Source organism: Chlamydotis macqueenii, chromosome 2 (genome assembly GCF_036417535.1).
Source record: "Chlamydotis macqueenii isolate bChlMac1 chromosome 2, bChlMac1.mat, whole genome shotgun sequence".
Taxonomy (NCBI): domain Eukaryota; kingdom Metazoa; phylum Chordata; class Aves; order Otidiformes; family Otididae; genus Chlamydotis; species Chlamydotis macqueenii.
In genome coordinates, this window is record NC_141557.1 from 147224404 (window position 1) to 147250269 (window position 25866).

The 25866-nt window shown below is 39.5% G+C and overlaps 1 protein-coding gene across 4 annotated transcripts in view; it reads right to left on the reverse strand.

Moving 5' to 3' along the window:
* CSMD3 (CUB and Sushi multiple domains 3) overlaps nucleotides 1-25866 on the reverse strand; it is a 743929-nt gene that overhangs the window by 538301 nt on the left and 179762 nt on the right. For all 4 annotated transcript variants that reach the window (XM_086741185.1, XM_086741184.1, XM_086741183.1 and 1 more), the window contains one exon: nucleotides 3986-4193. In XM_086741185.1, coding sequence (XP_086597311.1) covers nucleotides 3986-4193 — 208 coding nt within the window. The remainder of the gene's footprint in view (nucleotides 1-3985; nucleotides 4194-25866) is intronic.

Here is a 25866-nt window from a genome sequence, read left to right on the forward strand (position 1 = left end):
AGAATTTTTTTATAAGGATCAAAAGAATTTTAAATATCTCAGACAAAAACTTTTAAAACTGGATGTTTTTTATTTCATCTAAACTAAGGGAAAGTTTTTTTCTCAAAATGTAATTTTATTCTCCACAGAATTTTAAAATTAATGCAAAGGGAGCATTTATGTTGGTGAAAAAAATTCACTAAATCATTGTTGCAAGGGAGAAATTAATTTGTTAGCCATTGCTCTCTAACAGCTGTCTATTTTAACGCAATAGATGTAACATACAAAATATGCAATATCAAACAATGACATATTTAAATATATTTCATATTTAATAAATTGCCTATGGGTTCATCAACACAAATTTCATTCAGTATGTACCATTTTACATTGTATCTAGATTTATAGCTAAAATCAGAAACAGAGTGATTATCTAGGCAATAGAACACTTTTATTTACTATGGAAAATTCTAAGCCTCCTTTACATTTTAGGAAAATTAAATAGGAAACATTTCAAAATATCCAAGAATACACCATCAGTAAGAGAGAAGTGAGGTTAGTTATTTTGTTTTAAAAGGAGTAATTACATCATATTTCAAATTTATCTTTGATAACAGACTACTTAGTCTGTTAAGTGTCTTATTATTTTGTATGAACATGCCAGTGGTAGGTCAAATGTTAGAACACTACACAAAGATTTTCTTAGAAGTACATGTCCTGGTTCTGGCCAGGATAGAGTTAATATTTACCTGAGCTGGGTGGAGAACTGAAGCTGGTAGCCCCTATGGCTGGGATAGTTAACTAATTAGCTAACAGCTGGGGTTAATTTACCCAAATTAGCCAAAGGGCTATTCCATCCCATCTGACATCATGCTCAGTATATAAGTGAGGAGGGTGCTGAAGGGAGGCCCTCCTAGTTGGAAGAGACTGGATGTGGAGATCTGTTGTGAGCTATTGTACTGTATTTGTGTTCCATCACTGTCTTGTTTTCTTGTGTCATTACTGTTAAATTTACTTTTTGTTCAATCTCAACCCACGTGTTTGGTTTTTTTTTTTCCTGGTTTTCTTTTGTTTGTCAAATCTCCTCCTATTCTCTCGGAGAGTGGGGGGAGTGAGAGAGAGACTGCGTAGTCTGGTCCCCGTTGGGGCTGAACTACGACAGTACACTCCTACCCAGAGAGAATAGAGCTGAAAACTTTGTTGTTATTTTTTTTTTTTGTCATGGTGGAAGTGAAAGTACATTTTCCTTACAATATTTGAGACACTGCTACACTTTCAAACATCTCAGACACTTCACTTTAATGCACACCTTAGTGTTAATAAATAATAAAAAATTGCATAATTATGTGTTCTTTGAAAAGAAACTGTGATCCTTCTTCAGAACACGGCAGTATTTTTTCCCACACTTACATGAAAATGGCCTAGCAAGATGTTCTTAAAGAAAAGACCTGGTATAACTGAAATATTACAATGACTGACTGGAAGACTATGGAAAGATAAAAATGAAAAATTCCATGTCTTTCTCCTGGATAAGCTCACACTATCTACTTAATGTATATTCCAGCTCATTGTTTTACTTAGAACCAAAAAGTAGGGATAATTTGTTACACAGTAGGTGTGCAGAAGAAAAGTTTGAGGTTTTTTTTAAACTAATAGGTGTAGTATTTACATAAAGTAATAAAATATCTAACGAATTGCTTTATAATACTACTTATTGTCCAGATCAATCGATACATTTTTAATAATTATGTACTATTTATTTTCCAGAATTAAAGATCAAAAGCCTGATTTTAGTTTGAGAACTATACTTCTATGCTAAACTAGAATATCTTGAACTAAACCACAAGCTAGTCTAAGGAGATATAAAGTATTACCACAGCAAATCTAATTAACAAACCATTGTTAATTAAGCTTTTCAAATCTATTTTTCCTAACATATGCAAGGGATACTTTTGCATAATTGAATACATCAGTCAAATTTAGGGAATATAAATGACAAGCTGAAAAAAAGAATATGCTCTCAATCTGTTTCTCTACATGAGCAATTATTAAATTAGGATTGCAATTTTTTATGTTTTGTAAACAGACAGTATGAGCATTTCCATATATAAAGAAATCTTCTTATATAATTTAAATATAGCCAAAGTCTTCTGTAGAAAAAAAAATGAAATCATTGTTTGAAGCTCATGACTGAATACATAAAACACATTCAAGAGTAACCAAATGCACATTTAGTTATTCGAGTGATTCATATTGTCTGTATGTCATTGGTGTAACTTCATTAATAATTAGTATAAATTATTGTTTAAAAATTATTTTAGCTGACAGCTAGTTCAAAAGATTTCAATTTAACAGCTTGAAAAACTCAATGGCAATTAAGTAATATTCTAATACAAGTAATTAACTATGTAGGTGGCAGTATGAATTAATTCTAATTCTTAAATACTATTTGCTAAAGCTGAGACTTAGTGCATAGGCTTCTACTATACCCTGAAGTAGTATGGAATATTACTTATAAGCATAATTCATAGAAATGGAAATTTATGTTTTTTGAAACAATGTAATTATCTAATTTAGGATATTTTCTTATTATAAAACTAAAAATCATAGAATCATAAAATCGTTACGGTTGGAAGAGACCTTTGAAGGTCATCTAGTCCAACCCCCCTGCAAGGAGCAGGGACATCTTCAACTAGATCAGGTTGCTCAGAGCCTCATCCAATCTGGCCTTGAATATTTACAGGGATGGAGCATCAACTAAATCTACCTCCCTCTATTTTAAAACCATTACCCCTTGTCCTGTCACAACGGGCCTGTCTTTCCTGTAGGTGCCCCTTAGGTACTGGAAAATAATTTCATTCATTTGGTCTACGCTATGTTTGGTGGTTTTTTTTGTATCGATAATAAGAAAACAAGACTCTACTGACTTTAATGTGGCTACCCAATCACCTGTTGTATCAACTGTTGTTCAAATGCCTCCGTCTGTTCTGCAGAACCCTCATAATGCTTTATGAACTGGTTAAGAGCTTAAGATTTTACTGGAGAGCATCACTGTTATTTATGGTTTTATGTGAACCAAACTATATGGTTTTGTGAACCAATAGTATATTTAAACCAATATAACAAACACAAGGATTTATCATATTCACATGTTTCTTGAGTGGTGTGATGCTGTGTTATCATAAAACTACAAGGCCAGAAAACTACAGAAGATATCTTTTATTTTTTTCTACTTAACTGAACCTGATCTTGAAAGAGGTTGTTTACTATTTTATTTCTTCTACTTGTTTTACACAATGCATCTACACTGAGATAAAGAATTGCAGAAGCCAGTCTAGCAGAACTATTGTTACTACTGCTAAGTCAACAAACAAACAAATCCGAACAGAAATCTTCTTTAAAGGTGGTAAAATCCAAGTCAAAAAGTGCTGTGGCTACTTAGCTCAGGATGTTGTATCACACAGATCAGGATGGAAATTTTTAGATGAGTGTAACACCAGTTACACCCCCAGCACATTATATAGTAAGACCATGTATAAAGTTCTCTGTACAGAAACTCCTCCAGAGAGAATATGTGACCAACATGTGCGACCAATGCTACTTCCTCCAGCTCTGTGCTGAAAGGGCTCCATGCCATTCACTTTCTGAGATTCCCTGAAGGCTCCACCAACCTTCACCAGTACAATAGTCCATTCATTCTGTTTCTAAATATATACATTTTTAATACAATAATGGTTAGAATGGTTAGACCTACAGACAATGAGGTGAATGAGCTTACAGTGCCTTTTATCTCGAAGTTACATCCTTGGAATCTATTTGGAAATTATTTTACAGCTGCAATTATAATAACAACATTTATGGCATAGTAACAACCATTAGTGAGGTTTTTTGTTTGTTTTTAGCAAGATTATCTATTGACAAAAGGAAAAGTAACAAAAGTTATCCTTCCACTTGTCATTATCTTTTTTTTTCTTTAACCACATTAAAATTGCAATAGCTGACTTACCATATTGTAGGTGGTTCAGAACCTTCTACTTCCAAGTAATCATATTTTTCTTCCATTTGGAAATCTGTAAATATGAGCGAGATAGTATCCCCAGGCTCTGCCACAATTGTCCATGTGCAATCTGCATTATTATGATACTCATTAGGAAAGTTGGGGCTTGAAATGATACCACTGGATCCTCTCATAGTTCCTCCACATGCATCCTCAGCTGTTAAAAAAAAAAAAAAAAGTAATTAAAATCACCCCTTAGAAATATATACTTTCTTGTTGAGGACAGAAGTTTGCTACCTTTTAGGTAAGCAATTGCTTAAGTTTTTTTTTTAACGTGTTAGAGTTGGAATGATGCTGCAAAGTTAAGGTGTTAAGAAATAAATTCTTTAGATTTCAATTATTAAAAAATTATTATACAAGTGCCAGCACATATTTTTACAATCTACTATTTATTAATTTGATTAGCATTGTTTCACTCACTTTACAATAGCATGCAAAAATTTTGTTATTTCCTCCTTCGCTTTAACAAAAAATGTTTTAATAAAGCAAGTTGATTTTAATCTCTATTATATGCAGTCTGACACATGATATGTAGCAGTCACATTGTTGCAAGAAAACTTGAAATGTAAAATTTAGATTAATAAACAAGTTAACTGCTGCTATAGACACCCCTTCTACAGCCCTGTCCTTAACGGTTTAAAGCCAGAATAATGTTAGTTAAAGATTCATAATTTAAAAAATGTACCTTTGTCTGACCTGTCTAAAAGCAAGAAGCATAAAATGATAAAATGCTAGCTCCATCAACAACTTGTGAAGAACTGCTTAGGTTTGCCAAACTACTGAAAAAACTAAGGGAAAGGTAATTCTGGCAGGGGTTATCACTGACTCACATTGTACCACTTACTCAAAAGAAGTATGTAGAGTAACAGGACTGAACATGTGTACTAATTTGCATGCCAGGCGAAGAGACTCTGATCAATCATTTAATAAAATAACAATGTATATATATTAAAAAGTTGAATATGTTAATATTTTATGTATAAATAAAAGACAATTTGGAGCTTTGATGTTTGCTGGCTTGGGACAGGCACCCATATGTGTGCACATATGTAACAGAAGGAAACATCTCCGCTCTATGTGTGGATCAGCTCTTTGCACATCGGGTGATGGACCCAACTTTTGAGACAACATTATACTGAGAAAACGAGCATGTTAATTCAACCCATCTTACATTAATTGTATTATCATATTTTATTTTAGTGAATATCTGGTGATATTTAAGTTTGTTCTCCAATAATCTTTTTTAAATTTTCAAATAGCTGCTCAGTTTTCAAACCAAAGCCAGGCATGGGTGATTTCCCAAATGTCTGACAGAAGATACTTTCAAAATTAAGATGTTTACATCACAGAAATTTTAGTGGGTGTAATTTTTAACAGATCAGGTCCTTCAAATATGACCATAGGAATACATTTTTCATGATATGTGAATAATTGTGAAATTACTTGACCTATTATCACAAGCAATTATTTATTGATTGTGAATACAGCAATAAACCCCTAAAATGGAAGAAGGCTGGGAGGAGATGGGCAAGGGTGATGTGCTGTCATGGTTTGGCCCCACTTGGGACCAAACTACGCAGTCTCTCTTTTCACCTGCTCCACCCTCCAAGGGAATAGGGAGAGACAATATAAGAAAGAAGGATCGAGATTAGAGGTAAGGACAGGGCAATATTCTTAAAGATACCATTACGGGCAAAACAGAGTTGACTTGGGGAAAACTATTTGTTTATTATTAAAACCAAAGCAGGATGATGAGAAAAAGAACAAAGTAACTTCCCCCTACCCCTCCCTCTTCCTGGGCTTAACATTACCTCTACCTCCTTCCCCCTCAAGCGGCACAGGGGGGGAAAAGGAATGGGGGTTATGGTCAGTTCATCACACATTGCTTTATGCCGCTCCTTCCTCCTCAGGGGAAGAACTCCTCACATTCCTCCCTGCTCCATCGTGGGGCCCCACCCACGGGCTACAATCCTTCATGAACTGCTCCATTGTGGGTCATTTCTTCCACAGGGTGCAGTCCCTCTGGAATGGCTGCCTCAGTGCAGGCCCTCCACAGGTCAAAGCCCTGGCGTGGGGTCCTCCACAGGCTGCAGCTGGATCTCTGCTCCTCTGTGGGCCTCCATGGGCTGCAGGGGGACAGCCTGCTTCACCATGGGCTGCACCACAGGCTGCAGGGAAATCTCTGCCAGGAGCAGCATTACTCTTCCCCCTCCTTCTTCACTGACCTTGGCGTCTGCAACCACTCCTCTCACAAGAAATTCTTCACAATCAGCAGGCAGACGCCTCTCAGGTTCTCTTCACATCTCCTCTCCATTTCTTGCAGATGGGCTGGGCCAAGTTGGCTGCCCGGTGGGAGGCCACAGGGTGAGGGCCACAAGGCCCACAAGGCTCACGCATCCCTCTCTCCGCCCCCCCCCCACCCCCCCAGCTTCTTCACATCTTCTCTTCTTTTTTTTTTCTGTTTTTCCCCTTCTTAAATACGTTATCGCAGAGGCATTATCAGGGAACATTCTACCACCAACTGGCTCGGCCCTGGCCTGCAGCGGGTCTGCCCTAAGCCCGGCCGAGTCCACTGGACAAAGAGGAAAAAACTTCTAGCAGCTTCTTACAGAAGCTGCCACTGTAGCCCCCCTCTCACTAAATAAAACCAGGACATGTGCCCATAAAGTTCATGGAATAATGGAGGCTGCGACTGAGCAAAGCTGTTGTAAAAAATCTGACTTTTATCTCAATACAAAAAGGATCAGAGGGTGGCCTTTGTTTTGGATTGTTTATCAGTTTAGTGGGTTTGTTTAACAGTTAGAGTGGGTTAACTGCTGGTGGAAATGTTTCTCCCTCAGTTCATTAATAGCATAAAAGTCTCCCGGAATGAGACAAACCAGCATGGAAGGAGTGAATATTTGGCTAAGCCCAACACAGAGTATTAAAAGTAGACAACTAACAAAAGAACTTCAAAGAGAGCAAGGAGCTTGAGCTGACTTCAACCCATGTATTCCTTCCAGCTATTGGGAATGGCCAGTGTTGTGATGGTGCGCATATTATAAATACCCATAATAGGAACCCCATTGGTATTGTGATAAAACTGTGGATTGCAATTGCTATATATTTTCCTAAGTGTAACATACATTTGTGTTGTTATTCGGTATACTTTGTATCACTCTCCTAAATTAGAAATTCTGTGTAACATCAATTATCTTTAAACAAGTAAATTTGATATTAAACATTACATCCCCCACATGTGGCATATCTAAGAGAACCCAGTCAGAGACTATTTGACTCTGACAAAATAATGTTTTATTTTCTAACATGCAATCTTATGCTGAACAAAGTAGGTAAAAATTGGAGATTTACAAAATCAGTTCTAATGCCAACAGGACTAATTCTATGAGAAAAAAAAATCATAGAATCATAGAATCATAGAATGATAGAAGGATTAGAGTTGGAAGGGACCTTTGAAGGTCATCTACTCCAACCCCTCTGCAAGGAGCAGGGACATCCCTGACTAGATCGGGTTGCTCAGAGCCTCATCCAACCTGGCCTTGAATGTTTCCAGGGATGGGGCCTCCACCACCTCTCCGGGCAACCTGTTCCAGTGTTCCACAAACCTCATTGTAAAAAAATTTCTCCTAATATCCAATCTAAATCTACCTTCCTCTATTTTTAAACCATTACCCCTAGTCCTGTTGCAACAGGCCCTACTGAACAGTCTCTCCCTATCTTTCTTGTAGGCCCCCTTGAGGTACTGGAAGACCCCTATAAGGTTTCCCTGGAGCCTCCTCTTCTCCAGGCTGAACAGCCCCAACTCTCTCAGCCTGTCCTCATAGGAGAGGTGCTCCAGCCCTCTTATCATCTTCATGGCCCTCCTCTGGACCCTCTCCAACTGGTCCATGTCCTTCTTTATGTTGGGGGCTCCAGAAGTGGACGCAGTACTCCAGGTGGGAGTCTCACCAGGGCAGAGTAGAGGGGGAGAATCACCTCCCTCGACCGGCTGGCCATGCTTCTCTTGATGCAACCCAGGATGCGGTTGGCCTTCTGGGCCAAATCTTAAATAGTGATTCACAGATTTTACTTGGTAAGGTAAGAGAATATGACTGATGTTGTGTATCTTCTATCTTAATGGTGCATATATGCCTAAGAACTCAAAAATTATTTTTGAGGCTCTCATGTCAAAAATTTTTCTGTGACTTAATAACATTGATTGTGAACTTTCAGAAATGGAAATACATTTCAAATACCATGTTAGTAGATAGAAATACAGTATTGCATTACTTATTCAGTTTATTATCCAAATGTTTGAAGCATACCTGAAAAGCAACTCTTGTTTCTGCTTAATTAAGGGTGCTAAAATGAATAAACCTTGTCCTAGAGCGTGAAAAAAAAAGTCAATATTGCTGAAAAATTATTGACAAGGAAAAAAAATATTAAGGAGTATAGCATCACAGAACAAAAGCTTTAAAGAGTTGTCACACATAATGACTCACTTCTAAAGAAAATAAAAAATATAAGAATATAATATAAGAAATCTCTTAATTACAGTAGTTCAGGAGTTTAAAATACCAGGTTTTCTGTCTTTAAAATTTGCTAAATTATGATATGACCAGAAGATTAACTAAAATAAAAACATATCTTGGGTTTAATCTCACTAATTAGCCGGTGCATTAAGCATCCACTAAATTCAATGAAACTAAGAACCTCACCACATCACAGGTTCAGGTCCTTTACTGTGAAAGGAATAAAGAATTATTAAAAAGGTAATAATGAAATTTTTTTCATCCATTAAGGACCATTAGGAGAAATGTCCATTAAAACAATGAGTAACATACTGATTCAATGATTTTGAAGGATCTGTATATTGATTTTTAAATATTGATTGAAATATGCTTAATCAAGTACTGATTTGAAAAAGTTCTTGTAGGTAAAATTTCATAGCTACATTACCGAAGCTTATGCAAACTGGAAAGGCAAGTAGTAGCATGTCAAATAGCTTTTCAGCTCGTGTAACAAGTTAAAAACAGATACTAGGAGTATCATACAAGACTAAAGACTTTGGAATATCTTGCTCTCAGACTCAAAAATAGAAGTTCTTTTGAAAAACACTATATTGCAGAACTCTTTTTGCTTTTCATAAATGAATTATAGAGAAACCTATCCTAGTTCCTAGCAATATAAAAACCTGTTCACTAAAAATGTTGCTATACTCTGCCAGTACTTAAAACAATAAATAGAGTGACTGTGTTTAAAAACACAAGCTATGTCAAGGAGCCTGTCTGCTATTTCTGAGCCACATCTGTTTAGAGTTTTTTGCCAAAATGTAATTTTGCTACCATGAGCAAAATGGCCCAGAAAAATCATAATATATTTTGTTCTCATTCATGTAGCAAATTTACTCCAAATAAAACAAATAATATAAAAATAAAAATAAAAAACATTAACTACATTTTAGTTCTCTAAATATAACCAAAATCATAGCAGATATCGTCTTAACATCTATAATGCAAATATCAGCCCAACAAATAACCGAATTATTGTACTGTGTTCCTATATTTCTCCACCTACAATAACATTTGCTTGTGATTTATTTGGTTCCAGTCTTACAGTAAGACCCTCATAGGTAAAAGCTCCTATCTGGGGTAAGGCTAACAAACATTAATCCCTATTAAAATGTCTGGTGCCTTAAGTTGTGAAGCCACTGGAAAAAAGAATTGGTCCTCAAGTAAACTGACAAACACTGAAGCTGACAGCAGTTCTACCATTGACCTCACAGTGTATAAGACCCTGATAAATAAAAGAAAATGTAGTAACTGTTTCTGTGCAGTTCACCTTTAGCACCTGTATTTCTAACATCCTGAAACAGCATAATTGTTTAGATATCAGCTATGAAATATTACAAACAAAAGAATAACTGGTAAGAGAACATTTAAAAAGTCTAACAGTGGCCTATCTTCATCACTGCAGGAGTCCAATACATGAACAAGGAAGAAAGAAACGTAATCTTTGTAGTGATTTCTCTTCAGAGCAATGAAAATTTTCACTGCCTTTCCACAACTTTCTGAATTACCTCTATCAAAACACTGAGGTAAGAGTCCTCAAAGACACTTAAGTGCCTAAGGCTACAATTACTGCAATCAAAATGTAACACCTAAACAGCAATTAAGCACTTACATGTCTTGAAAGAATTGTGTATCCATCCCTGTTCTTTTAATTTCCAGTTAACAAATACGGAGAAAAAAATTCACAGGAATGGTGAGAAGACAGTTAAGACTTGATAGACTCTGACATTATGCTATTACAAATACACAGCTAACCTTCATGACATTTATAAAAAAAAAATCTACTTTTAACAGTCCTACCTCATATTTTCAAATTAAATTTATTTTGTCACATACTGGGAAAATTATCTAACCTGCAAACTTGTAAATGTGATATGAAGGCATAAATGCAAAAAAATACACATACTGCCAAGATGTCATTTTTCCAAACATACTTCTCTGATCTTAGCCATATGCTGAAAGAGGAAGATTTTTCAAAGTGATATGCAAGTGGGGCTTGGCTTAGAAAAGCTTTTCAAGGTATTATGAATTCAAAAGAAGATCTATATTTGAATATCCATAAGGACTGTCATGCAGAGGGAGTATCACTGATATGATGTGAGTGATGATTATGAGAGTACAAAGGTTTTCAGAGGTTTTTTTTTTTCTTTTTGTGCATATAGACTGGTTTTTATTTATATACATAGATATATGCAGCTTTTTTTTAAATTATGGATAACTGCTCATTAAAAATTGCTGTGAAATGAGTACACATTTAAATAATTTCTGGTGAAAATTAATTTCGTAAAATTTTATATTTTTTTCCTAATAATCTCCTGGTTTGCTGTTCAGTGTTCCTTTTTCATATAAATTTTGAAAATATATTTCTTTACTTATTCTTATTTAAACTTAATTTTCTCCTTATACTTGTAGGTTTCAGTGATAGTCACAATAAAATTACATAAATATTGAATTGTAATTTTCAAGAAGATAGATGATCAAAACTAGGCAATGTTATCAGTGATTTACAGACCATGCAAATTCATGGATTTCAATAAGAATTCAATGAGATCACATGGTAGAACAAGCTTCAATCTGCCACAGAGTGTATCACAGAATCTTATCTATCTAGATATTTATAGTATACCAAACACTTAAACTTAAGTGTTTAACTCAACTCATCACAGACTAACAGACATCTGCTATCTATTCTTGAAAATAATGCAAGAAAAAAAGAGTATAGCAATTTTCCAAGTTGAAAAAATGATCTTTACAATAGCCAATAAATGTCCTAAGCAAGCTGAACCAGTTTTGGAGAAAGTCATAAAGAAAAGCTGAGAGGATCTTCAGTAATCCCTTTATACCTTGATCTCAGCTACACAGAGTCTATGAAATTCATGGCATACGCTTCACAGTGTATTTCAGGTACAACCCCAGACATACTGTTGTCTACTCTTTCAAATTTTAGATATTCTTATTTCAGACAAATTAGCTGAGCAATCTAGAGGGACCAGTACTTTATCATCCCTGTATTTTACTGTCATTTTAATTATTTGTTTTAAATATGCACATTAATAACTACCTGTCGTAGTTCAGGCCTGATCAGGACCAGACTATGCAGTCTCTCTCTCACTCCCCCCACCTTCCGAGAGAACAGGGAGAGAAAATATAAGGAAAAACGGCTCGAGGTTTGAGATAAGGACAGGGAGAAATCCTTAAAGTTACTGTTACGGGCAAAACAGACTCGACTTGGGGAAAACTATTCATTTATTACTACAAACGGTAGGATAATGAGACAGAGAACAAAATAACCTCCCTCCACCCCTCCCTCTTCCCAAGCTTAACATTATCTCTACTACCTTCCCCCCGCACCCCGAGTGGCAGAGGGGGGAAGAGGGAATGGGGGTTATGGTCAGTTCATCACACGTTGTTTCACGCCGCTGCTTCATGGTTGGGGGAAGAACTCCTCACATTCCTCCCCTGCTCCATTGTGGGGTCCCTCCCACGGGCCACAGTCCTTTGTGGAACTGCTCCGGCGTGGGTCATCTCTTCCACGGGTGCAGTTCCTCTAGAACAGCTGTCCCAGCGGGCCCTCCACGGGCCACAGCTGCCTTCAGGCATCCACCTCCCCCGGTACGGGGTCCTTCACGGGCTCCAAGTAGATCTCTGCTCCTCTGTGGACCTCAATGGGCTGCAGGGGGACAACCTGCTCCACCATGGTCGTCACCACAGGCTGCAGGGGAATCTTGGCCAGGAGCCGCATTACTCCTTCCCCTCCTTCTTCACTGACCTTGGCGTCTGCAGCCGTTCCTCACAACAGGCTGGTAGATGTCTCTCAGGATCTTTTTTTACATCTTATTCACTTCTCATCTCCTCTCCACTTCTTGCAGCCAGGCTGGACCAAGTCGGGCCCAGTCGGCTGCCTGGCGGGAGGCCAGAGGGTGAGGCCTGCAAGGCCCATGAGGCCTGCGCCTCCCCCTCTGCACCTCTGCCCCTGCTCAGCTCCTTCACATCTTCTCTCCTCTCTCTTTTTTTTTCTGTTTTCCCATTCTTAAATACGTTATCGCAGAGGCGTTATCATGGGACATTCTGCTACCAATTGGCTCTGCCTTGGCCAGCAGCGGGTCCGCCCTAGGCCTGGCCAAGTCCCCTGAACAAAGGGGAGTGACTTCTAGCAGTTTCCTACAGAAGCTACCACCTTAGGGCCCCCCCTACTAAACAAAACCATGACACTACCTTTCTTCTGAAGATCATGAAAGATCTTTACATTGGAAAGCAATCAATTCTTCGAGAAACTCCAGTGCTCTTCAAAAGGATTTAATATAGGCAAACACATAGCACTAACTACTGATGCCATCAGTGTGGTGAAAAACTATTTTACTTGTTTCTGTATAGCAAACACGTGCACACATACGTGCATTTGTCTACACAAACTCTAACCATCTACAGAACTTTATTTCAGGTTCAACTGCTGTCTTATATATTAGTATCTAACTTAAGATTTCTGATGGGCAACTGAAGAAAACAGGAACACTGAAAAATTTTGTTCGCTACTCTATCACCTCGTATTTATGATACATTAAAAATAAATTAACCACTTATATGCATAAAATAATTATGTGGAAAGTGAAGCATAATTCTAATAACTTTCAGATGTTTCTAAATGAAAGATATAGCTTTTTACATCCTTCTAAATAGATCATGATTATTTGATGAAATAAAGCAGAATGGAAATAGAAATTAATTATGCAGATAATACTTTCTGATATTTTTCCAAACCTACAACCCTTCATCTGTAATCTTGATTATGAAGAATAGAAAATATGTTTTGTTATAAAATTCTAACAGAGTTTTCTACATAAGAAATGCTGGAGGGGAGGGACACCATCCAGAGGGACCTTGACAGGCTGGAGAGGTGGGCCCATGCAAACCTCATGAAGTTCAGCCAGGCCAAGTGCAAGGTCCTACACCTGGGTCAGGGCAATCCCAGGCACAAATATAGGCTAGGCGGAGAATGGGTTTAGAACAGCCCTGAGGAGAAGGAGTTGGGAGTGCTGGTAGATTAGAAGCAAAATATGAGCCGGCAATGTGCCCTTGTGGCCCAGAGGGCCAACCACATCCTGGGCTGCATCAAGAGGAGTGTGGTTGAGGAAGGTGATTCTCCCCCTCTGCTCCACTCTGATGAGACCTCACCTGGATTATTGCATCCCAGCTCTGGATCCCCCAACATAAGAAGGACATGGACCAGTTGGAGAGGGTCCAGAGGAGGGCTATGAAGATGATCAGAGGGCCTGGAGCACCTCTCCTATAAGGACAGACTGAGAGAGTTGGGGCTGTTCAGCCTGGAGAAGAGGAGGCTCCGGGGAAACCTTATAGGGGTCTTCCAGTACCTAAAGTGGGCCTACAGGAAAGACAGGGAGAGACTGTTCATTAGGGCCTGTTGTGACAGGATTAGGAGTAATGGTTTCAAAATAGAGGGAGATAGATTTAGATTAGGTATTAGGAAAAAATTGTTTACAATGGTGGAACAATTGTTACAAGTGGTGGAACACTGGAACAGGTTGCCCAGAGAGGTGATGGATGCCCCATTCCCGGAAACATTCAAGGCCAGGTCAGATGGGGCTCTCAGCACCCTGATCTAGTTGTCCCTGCTTCTTGCAGGGGGGTTGGACTAGATGACCAACCCTAACCTTTCTATGATTCTATGAGTCAAAGTAAAGGCTGAAGAAAATGAGATTGTCTTCTCCAGGCAGTAACCTGGTATGAGAAAGCAAACATTATTGTCTATTAAAAAGACAGCACACTATCTTAGCTATAATTTATGTTATACAAACATTTGTGAATCAGAAGCTAGTCTTTCCCAAGGACCTTGTCTCTTTTGGTTAGTTCTGACAGCTTGTTAGAAGTTAGCTCTAAATAAAACATAAATAAAAATTCTCACCTACCTAGCTAGCAGCCCCACTGACCACTGTTTAGGGAGGTTATTTTATGTATTCAATAGGCGCTCATCATGAATGTTTAAAAATATATATATAAAAATTATACAGCATATTTCATTCATTTTTTTAGACAAAGCTCAGAATTATCTTGACTTGGATATATTACTATCCAAGCATTTTATGCTTAGTATTTTCCCCTTTATAGGTCTGTATGTTTATACTTTGAGATTGTTTTTACAGAGCACAGCATTGAGAAGTAGCTTCATAACACATTTTGAACTCAATTTTCCACAAGTCTGAATTTGCTGGTTTATCCATCAGCAATTTTCACAAATTCCAATGTCACACTTGGCCAGTGTTTAATCCAATGCTCTTATACACACCCTAGCTTTGCAATTTTCTGCATATTCTATACTGTTTTCACATAAAAGAACTTAGAATATGTTTCTTACTAAGTTTCTTCATCGACTGTGCTACAGACAAGCAGCAGAAAGGAAATCATATAGGCTGAAGTGGAAAGCCCCTTAAAAAGTTAAGCTCAGTTTTAAAGTCTGTAGTATAACAATCTGATTATGAAATTTGCAAATGAACACAGTACTAGATTACACAAAGTTACAAAAATATCTTTACGGATCTCCATGGGTAATGCCATTTTCTAGCAAAGTTCTCTCTGCTCCCTCCTTTGCACAAACCACACCATTTACTCCACTTGTTCCCTACCCAACTTCCTTGGAGAGTCTGTATACACCTACTGCAGAACTCCAGTGGTGCCAGCTGTTCTTACATGGCTCAGTGATTTTAATAATGTCATTGATCTGAGTTTACATATGAATTTACAGTTCCTATGTTTCCTATGCTACATGTTTATGTTATAGGCACTTGAGATGTGTCTCTGGTCACCTCACTTCCTCAAAAAGAGTGCAAGAAAAATCCCTCATCACCCTGCCCCATGTATGCTCCTCCTCTGTCTCCTGTTCCCCAGTAAACCTGCAAGCTTTTGTCACCAACCCTACTAAACCTAGTTTAAGACCTCCTCACTAGGTTAGCAAGCCCCTTGGCAATGGTGCTCTTGCCACACCAAATAAAAACTAATTATCCAAGTAGTTTAATATAGTCTCCATAATCTAATGCTCAGAGAAGACATGAATGATCTTTAAAGGGTGGAGAACAGCATACGTAGTATAATGCAAATCACATTTATTTTTATTAATATTCTGCTATATTGTTTAGAATAGTCCAAATACAATGAAAGATATATATATTTAATTTCTGATTAAACATTAATATGTTGGCTTTTTCTACAAACCTACAACAGTAAAAAATGTCAGCCTTTCCCCATAATTTATCCACAGAATAACTTAAACAGCTTTGAGAAATTTAAATTACATTATTGCAAAACATCCATCAACTGAAAATGTTTAAAGATAGCTTTGCAGATTCTTTGTCATTAATGACTGACATAAAATTTATCCAGCTTTTGAGGATTAGGACATAAAGCATTTCTTGAGGACATATAGAAGTCTTGTTTTCTATGGCTTTGTGTTGCAATTTATAAAACTCATAGATTTTAAATTCCAAACAAACCTAAGGACAATTGTAAATTGACATGATTTACATCCTCAAATCCTTCACTTTGCACTTGTATGCACAGTATAGCTGTAAAATTTATACAGATGTGACAGCCAGTAAAAAAAAACCAAATAGCATCTGTACCTAAAACGGTGAGGAAGCTCAGGAGCTTAAATGGTGCTCTAGCAGAAGTTAAATGGAATAAATTGCCTCCTAACCTCCTTCTTTTGAGATAGAACCACAAAAATGACCTACGCCATGGGGAAAACACTACCAACACTCACACAGCTTGTGCCTGCCTAGACTCCCATGCTGGGCAAAATCAGCTGGGGTGACTGGTGTGGGAGGAAGTCATCCACTGCCTCACGCCAGTCACAGCCGGTTCCAGCCAGCTCTGCAATCCATGGCACTGACCCACCGTGTGACAAAATGAGTCACGGCGGGGCCGCCAGAGGAGGCACAAAGGGGAACACAGGAGGAAACACATGCGAAGACACACTAAAAAGTGTACAGAAGAGAGGCCACAAAAAGAGCGTGGCCCATGGAAGAAGTCATACCTGAACAAAGAATGAGAGTGGGAGACAAGGACGAGGGGAAAAGGAAATAGAGGGTGCTGTCACCTCACACCTCTCCCCCTGCTGAGGATGATGTGTGGCCAGGGGAGGGAGGAGGTGGATGGAGTGACATTGAGGTGGGGGAAGGAGGAGGAAAGGTCTTTGCTGTAACTAAATATTTGTGTTAACTGACAGGAAATGAAAGTTCAAAATTCCTCCGAGTGGCTGTTTTTCCTACAAGGAAACATCATGTTGTGGGTGTGATTCAGATGAGCTGGGTTCTTCTGAAGGGTTATTGATAGGAAAAGGGACTGTTTTCTAGTAAACACTGCACAGTGAGCTGATTTCTTCTTTATCTATGAAGAAGGTGGGAAAAATGTTAATGCTGGAAAAATCTTGGAACATAAAAGCAACAGGTTGGTGTATTTTACCAAAAAAAAAAAAACACATGAAAGGTATGCAGTCTGCTCAATTCTTACCCAGGTATTTGGAAAACAGCAGAAGTTCTTTGGTTAAAAATGTACATAAGTGATTAATTTTTTACATTTTTCTCTTCTTCTAGACTAAGACTTGTAATTTGATGGATTAACTCACAAGCGTGTGTAAAAAAGTAAGACAACCCACTACTCTGCATCAGTCAACTATTCCGTTACCGCTGTTTTCCAGTAAGAGAATGAAATACATCTTTTTCTCACATAAAAATGAACATTGGGGATGGGTTGGTGCTTCTACTGCTTACAAACAAAACAAGGTAATTAAAATATTTGGACAGGTCTTCCTTGTGTGAGCACAAGAGAAAAAATTGAGATTTTTTGCTGATCAAAATTTCTGATTTCTCTGTTAAACAATAAAGCTTAGCAGTTCTGAAGTGTTAAATTAAGATATTAATTCAGATTTCATCATTCTCAAGACTGATACTGTTTGAGCAGCGGAGGCACAGAGGACTTAAGAGTAAACTCATTTGAATGGTATACAGAGGAAAGCAGAAATTAATCTAGTTAATTGTTCTGGCAAAGAAAATGAAAAAAAATAACTACAAGTAAATATTTCTATTCATCAATTTGAAATGAAATTATTTTTCTTTCTAATTATTTTTACTAACTACAAAAAACAAGGGTTTTTTAATATGATTTTTAATGTAATTTTGTCTTTTAAAAAAGTGTATTTTCTTGAAAGAAAGCATGCCAAACATGAGAGATGATCCGGAACATATTGTCTGAGATTTGAAAAATTACTAGGGTTCTCCTGCTATTTTCTTTTTTTTTAATTTCTCAGTAAAAAACCTACATCAAATTATGAGTTTATCAACAGCTAATTTTTACACCTGGTTTTGCAGTTTTACCTCAGAACCCCAGCAAAGTTATTCACATACCTGTAATTGAGACACTTCTCAATCAAGAAGAGGATTATGCTAGCATATTAAATAAGAATGTGACAATTACCTAAGTATTTAAGGTGGTACTTGTTTCATTTATCTATTGGTAATTTACTCTGTTAAAAAAGTATGTTTTTATTCCATGAAAATGACGGAGGGAGCAGGGGAGGCAGGCAGGAGGAAGGCTGAGTGGCATGTCCTGGCCTCAGCACCTAGTGTCATCTGACATTGCCTCCAGGCACTTCCTTTAGAAACAGTTTACAGCTCTTAGCTGGAAGGACAACTGCACTGACTTTACACCATCCAATGGAGAAAGGATTGCAATGTATGCATCTTCAATAATTTTTATCTTTGCTATAAAAATTGTGGAATGAGACCACTTGAATCTCTTTTTATGTAAACCACCATGCAATCAATTCTTACTAATTTTCTACATTACATTCAGTGTAAGACCTTAGTGGGATAAGAGTCTGTGATAATTTTCATTGTCTGGTCCTTTGAAACTTCTGGCCTCATGACAAGGTATATGCAGCTTAAAATAATTTACTTCTGTAAACTGAATAAAAATGAAAACGTTCATCAAAATGTCTTTCTAAAATGTACAGTTCCATGCAAAGCAGGAAACACAATTTCTGTGGCACATTTGTGATCTCTTTACTCATGTAATGTTCAATATGTAAAAGAATCTGCCTTTTATCCCAGCACAAAATGGCTAAGGGTGACAAAATGTTTTCACGATTTCAGAGTCAAGATTTCTGTAGTTGCTTAATTATGTAGAGACCTTAAAATTCAGAACCCGGGAATGTGATCTGTGACTACTGCTTTGCCAGAAGAAACAGGACTTAACCTCTTCTGAAGACATTTTCTCAGCCAATTTGCAATGACTGCTTTGGCAGCTCTGTTATCTTGTTTGCCAAAATTTATCAAACTTAAATTAAGTCTACTTGTGTTTGAAAAGTTCACAGATACATCCAAATTTAGAAAACTAAAATCAGAACTTAAGGAAAAATACTTTTACACCACAGAAGCATTTCAGAAGAGTTTCAGTATACTGCTTGAGGGATGTACAAAGGTTTTTCAAGTAGAAGTTGGGTATATCTTCTTCCTGTATCCAAATGCTTCTGCCACTGATATCTCATCCTTACACCAGATGATTTCATTGTTATACTCAAAATCTTCTTGCAGGTGAAAAGGAACACAAAATGTGTATGTAGACAAGAAATGATTTTTCATCTCATTAGTGATTTAATGATAGATAATAGTCCAAATCACCCGATGAATGCAGAGAAACCTCATTAACTCTGCTGCTGCCATTACCTTTGTAGTATCCGTCATAGTTTAGTCCCGATCAGGACCAGACTACACAGTGTCTCTCTCACTCCCCTCACCCTCCAAGAGAATAGGGAGAGATGATATAAGGAAAAAGGCTCGAGGTTTGAGATAAGGACGGGGAGAAATCCTTAAAGTTACTGTTATGGGCAAAACAGACTCGACCTGGGGAAAACTATTCATTTATTGCTAAAATCAAAGCAGGATAACGAGACAGAGAACAAGATAACCTCCCCCCATCCCTCCCTCTTCCAGGGCTTAACATTATCTCTACCACCTTTCCCTCCCCAAGCGGCACAGGGGGGAAGAGGGAATGGGGGTTACAGTCAGTTCATCACACATTGTTTTACGCAGCTGCTTCATCACTGGTGAAGAACTCCTCACATTGCTCCTCTGCTCCAGCGTGGGGTCCCATCCATGGGCTACAGTCCTTCATGAAACTGCTCTGGCATGGGTCATCTCTTCCACGAGGTGCAGTCCCTCTAGAACAGTTGCCCCAGCGGGCCCTCCACTGGCCACAGCCTCCTTCAGGCCTCCACCTGCTCCGGCGTGGGGTCCTCCATGGGCTGCAGGTGGATCTCTGCTCCTCTGTGGACCTCCATGGGCTGCAGGGGGACAACCTGCTTCACCATGGTCATCACCACAGCCTGCAGGGGAATCTTGGGTAGAAGCGGCATTACTCCTCCCCCTCCTTCTTCACTGACCTTGGCGTCTGCAGCTGTTCCTCTCACAAGAAAAATTCTTCACAACAGGCAGGCAGACGCCTCTATGCCTCTCAGGTTCTCTTCACATCTCATTTCCTCTCCACTCCTTGCAGCCCGGCTGGGCTGAATCAGGCCCAGACAGCCACCCAGCAGGAGGCCAGAGAGTGAGGCCTGCAAAGCCCACAAGGCTCGCGCTTCCCCCTCTCTGCCCCTGCTCAGTGTCTTCACATCTTCTCTCTCCTTTCTTTTTTTCTTTTTTCCCCTCCTTAAATATGTTATCGCAGAGGCGTTATCACAGGACATTCTGCTACCAATTGGCTTGGCCTTGGCCAGCAGCGGGTCCACCCTGGCCTGGCCGAGTCCACTGAAAAAAGGGGAGCAACTTCTAGAAGCTTCTTACAGAAGCTACCACCGTAGCACCCCCTCACTAAATAAAACCAGAACACTACCACAGGAAATCGAGATTCCATGATGGTGAAGTCTGGAAGCTTGTGACTTCCAACACCAGGAGGACAGCTCCTGCTCCTCTTGTAGCTCTGCAGCTACAGAGTAGGTCAGTGTCCTGGTAGCAGATGAGGGACTTGGACCTGTGTCCAACACAGCACTCAAAGCAGCTGAGTTAGCTCTGCAGCAGAACCAGGAGAAAGTGGCAAATGACAGTGGTGGGACACTCTGTTGTGGGAGAGGGAGGCTTCCACCTGCCAATCTGTCATCTAGGGAGGTTTGGTGCTTGTCAGGGGCTCAGATCCCAGACACTGCTGAGGATTCTCCAGCCTGCATACCTCTGCTGCTCCTCCATGTGGGTACTAATGGGAAGGAAGACCTGGAAAATATCAAGCACAGCTACACAACCCTGGGGCAAAAATCAAGAGCATGGGGACTCAGGTGGTTTTTTTCCTCAGTCCTACCAGTAAGGGGAGAGTGTGTGAGGCGGAGCGGATGGATCCTGTTCGTCAACAAGTGGTTACACAGTAGGTGTGGATGATGATCATTCAGCTTTTATGGCAATGGGACCATCTCTGAAGATTGAGAACTGCTTGGAAGATACGGGATCCAAGATGTGAGGCAAAAGTATCTTTGCCAACAGGCTGGCCATCCTGATGAGGACAGTTTTCAGGTAGGTATGACAGGGGGAGATAGTGGGGGAAGAAGTAGATTATGTCTTCTTCAGACAAGTGGCCCTGGTCCACTTAGGGACTTGCATTACCCTTAGATCTGCTGGGGGGACAACACAGAGATCATAAGCAACCCGTAAGTTTGATACAGTGCACTGATGACAAATTCCAAACACAGGTACGTTATACGTCCTACAGGTGTATCAGCAGCAAAAGGAAGACTCCGGAAAAGGTGAGCCTTCTGCTAATGGGGAGGGGGGTCTTTGGGGAGGGAATCTTTGTGACAAAGGACATGGGAAAGGCCAAAGTACTCAATACCTTTTCTGTGTCAGTTACACTTGCCTTCAGGAATTCCAGACCTGTGGGAAAGCCTGGAGCAAGCAAGAATTAACTTTGGTGGTGGAGGATCAGTCTAGGGAACATTTAAACAAAGTAGGCATACCAAAGTCCACAGGGTCTGATGGGCTGCACCCACGAGCTGGCCAATGTCACTGTGATGCAACTGTCAGTTATCACTGTAAGGTTGTGGCGTAGGGAGGTTCCTGAGGACTGGAAGAAAGTTTCTCACTCCTATCTTCAAGAAGGGCAAGAGGGGAGATTTAGGGAACTACAGGCTGTTCAACCTCACCTCAGTCACTGGGAAGGTAACAGAACCAACCCTTCTGAAAATCATTTTGAAATATATGAAGGACAAAAATGTAATCGGAAGTATTCAGCCTTGATTCATTAATGTAAGGAGAAATACTGATCTAATGAGATAGCCATCTACAATGATTTTACTAACATGGTAGATGAGGAGAGAGCCATGGGTATTATCTTCACTTTAGTAAAGCTTTTAACAATGTCTTCCATAACAACCTCATAGACAAACTGATAAAGTGTGGGGTAGATAAAGAGTCAGTGAGGTATACTGAAAACTGAGTGAATAGCTGGGTTCAAAGGATGGTGAAGTGCATGAGGCACCATAAAGTCCAGCTAGAGGCCAGTTACCTCACATCTGGAGTACTGTGCCCAATTCTGGGCTCCTCAGTATGAGAGATATGGACATACTGGAGAGACTCCAGCAAAAAGCCACAAAGATGACTGAGGAACTGAAGTGTCTGATGTGGGGAGAATCTGAGAGAGCTAGGACTCTGGGGTAGAGAAGGTTCAAGGGGGATCTTATCAATGTGCATAAACAATTGATGGGAGAGTAAAGAAGGTGGACCCAGGCTTTTCTCAGTGGAGTCAAGTGAAAGGACAAGAGAAAATTTGGCACAAGCTGAAATAGAAGAAATACATTTTAAACATAAGACTTTTTTTTCCTCTGTAAGGTTGATTGAACACTTCAACAGGTTGACTAGGGAAGCTGTGGGATCTCTGTCCTTACAGGTATTCAAAACCCAACTAGACTTCGTTCAGAGCACCCCACTCCAGATGGCCTTGCTTTGAGCAGGGGACTTGGACTAAGTTATATCCAGAGGTGACTTTCATCTTCAGTCACTCTCTGTTTCTTGATTCTGTGACATAGGAATGTTATACCCTCACTGAGGTCAAGAGCTGAGCCTTAACAGACTATGTTGAGCTGTGACAAACAGGATAATGTAAACATGAATTGAGTGTAACAAGCCTTGGCACTGGCCACAGATCAATAGCTGTCAGAAGAACAATTCTAGAAACTGGTGGAAAGATGAATAGTGTGAGTCATTGTGGCCTGATCTCATTCACTAAAAATCATACAATCATAGAATGGTTTAGGTTGGAGTGGACCTTAAAGATCATCTAGTTCCACCCATCCTGCCATGGACAGGGACACCTGGAGAAGGTCCAGAGGAGGGCCACAAAGATCATAAAAGGGCTGGAGCACCTCTCTTATGAGGACAGGCTGAGAGAGTTGGGGCTGTTCAGCCTGGAGAAGAGGAGGCTCCGGGGAGACCTGATAGCGGTCTTCCAGTACCTCAAGGGGGCCTACAAGAAAGATGGGGAAAGGCTGCTTAGTAGGGCCTGTTGCGATAGGACAATAGGTAATGGTTTTAAAATAGAGGGGGGTAGATTTAGATTAGAAATTAGGAAAAAATTTTTTACGATGCCAGTTAAAGAACACTGGAACAGGTTGCCCAGAAAGGTGGTGGAGTCCCCATCCCTGGAAACGTTCAAGGCCAGGCTGGACGGGGCTCTGAGCAACCTGATCTAGTCAGAGATGTCCCTGCTCCTTGCAGGGGGGTAGGACTAGATGACCTTTGAAGGTCCCTTCCAACCCTAACCATTTTATGATTCTATGATTCTATGATTCTAACTAGATTAGGTTTCTCAGAGCCTCATCCAACCTGGCCTTGAAGGTTTCCAGGGATGGGGCATCCATCACCTCTCTGGGCAACCTGTTCCAGTGCCTCACCACCCTCACAGTAAAGAATTTATTCCTTATATCTAAGCTAAATCTACCCTCTTTCAATTTAAAGCCATTATCTCTTGTCCTATCACTACATGTCCTTGTCAAAAGTCCCTCCTCTGTTTTCTTGTAGGCCCCTTAAGGTGCTGGAGGGCTGTTGTAAGGTCTCCTCAGTAGCCTTCTCTTCTCCAGGCTGAACAACCTCAACTCTCTCAGCCTGTTATCATAAGAGAGGTACTCCAGCCCTTTGATCATTTTCGTGGCCCTCCTCTGGACTCGCTCTAACAAGTCCATGTCCTTCTTATGTTCGGGGCTACAGAGCTGGGAGAGGCCCAGCTTGAGCTGAAATAAACTGACTATAGCAGAAGGGTAGGTATAGTAGGGTCTGAACTCTTAATTACAGTCAGGGCTAAGTCTGTATCTAGGCACACGTAGTCTCCATCTGTGAAGAAGTTCAGAAAGCAAGGGCGTCCAGTCTGAACCCCACGACTCGGTGAAAGGGTCTTCCCAGACTATTCTTTAACAGATGGCATCCTGTAGAGATCTAATGGAAACATTTGAACATAGCCACATAAAATTGTATAGAAGCAAAGTGTCCTCAGTGGAACTGCTCTGTGTTGAAGCCGAGCTGTTGCGCAGGAGCACCAGCACTGAGACTGGCTGGAATGAGCATTGCCTTCATAAAAGGTTTACCCTGTCACATCCCTCTGTTGATCTGCTTAAAAGATTGAGCTCTGTCAAGTTACATTTATTGGTATTAATTTCCCTCCATGATAAATTGCACAGTAAATACACACATACATTCTTTATATCTCTGCATTTTGTCCCTTCATCATAATAAAAAGTTATACATAACGGTTCTTTTTAAAAGCCATTCCTTTAGAGCCATTAAGGCCTATAATATACATCCTTCTTATTTCACATATCATTTACTCAACAGGTAGTAATGGCATCTTCAGAACCATTCTGGTTTATAATAGGAATCCAAAGCATTAAAGATATGTGCCTAAAATCATTATAGATTTTTTTTTTCTGTAAAATTACACTACATGTGTAATAGTCAACCTAAAATCCCAGCTTGATGTCCATTTTACTACTTTATTTCAAACTTAGAAAGTGATCGGATCACGGTACAAATGTTAATCTTTTATTTTCAGTAGTTTGTTATCAGTTACTAAAAATTACAAAATTTCAAATGATAGGACTTAAATACATGCCAGAACATGGAATAATAACCTTGTGGAAAAAAGCAATGATAACAGAACTTAGCTAACCATGAATAAAAAATGACATGTATCTTTCCAATGCTGTTTTCAAATAAGGATGCTGCAATACTTTTATTGATATTAAGAGTCATATCACTCTGCATCTAAGTGTATGACTACAGTTTTTACAGGCACTTCCCAAGCTGAAATACAGCTCAGTTGAAAAGCAAGTATCTAGAGAGGTATCAGTCTCAGAACTAAAACTCTGAAGTCCCTGATGGCAGACCTTACAGTAAACCACCTTCCCGAGAGACCACAGAAAAGAATTCTGAATTCTGAAAAGCTTTTCATTATTGCCATATTCATCCTTTTTCTCCCCTATTCATCCTCAAACAGGATGCGTGCTACACATGCTACTGATACATGTTCTTCTGGCATTGATGGCCATGTACATCTCAGGCTTTATTTTGCGCCTGTTAAGTAAAAATGAGCTTTACAGATTACTTCAATAAAAACATCAGAAACTTTCCAAACTTTCACTGACCTAACAAAGTGTGGTGTGTTGACCCCAGCTAGCCAGTCAGCCCTCACCCAGTTGCTCGCTGACTCACCCCCAGGGGGATAGCAGAGAGTACTGGAAGGGCAGAAGTGAGAAAGCTTGTGGGTTGAAAGACAGTTTAATGAGTAAAGCTGGCAGGAGGAGAGGGAAGGGAAAAAATCCAACAAACAAACAAACAAAACACAAGTGATGCAGCTCACCATCCAGTGCTAAGTCAGTCCTTCAGCAATGACTATTTTGAAAAAACTCTGCTTTCTCCAAACAGTTTTATCATTTAGCGTGACATTATACGGTATAGAATAGCTCTTTGTTAGCTGGGGTCAGCTGTCCCAGCTGTGTCTTCTCCCAGCCTCTTGTCCTTCTTGGGGGAAGTAGGGGCAGTAAGAAACAGAGAACAAGGCCTTGATGCTCTGTGAGCACTGCTCAACAATAGCTAAAACATTGCTGTGTTATCCACACTGAATGGTCACAAATCTAAATCAGATGCCATGGGGGCTGCTATGAGGAAAATTAACTCCCTGGCAGTTGAACACAGTACACCAGGTAAGAAGTTTTGTATCTCCAGCTCACATAATTTGTTTTAG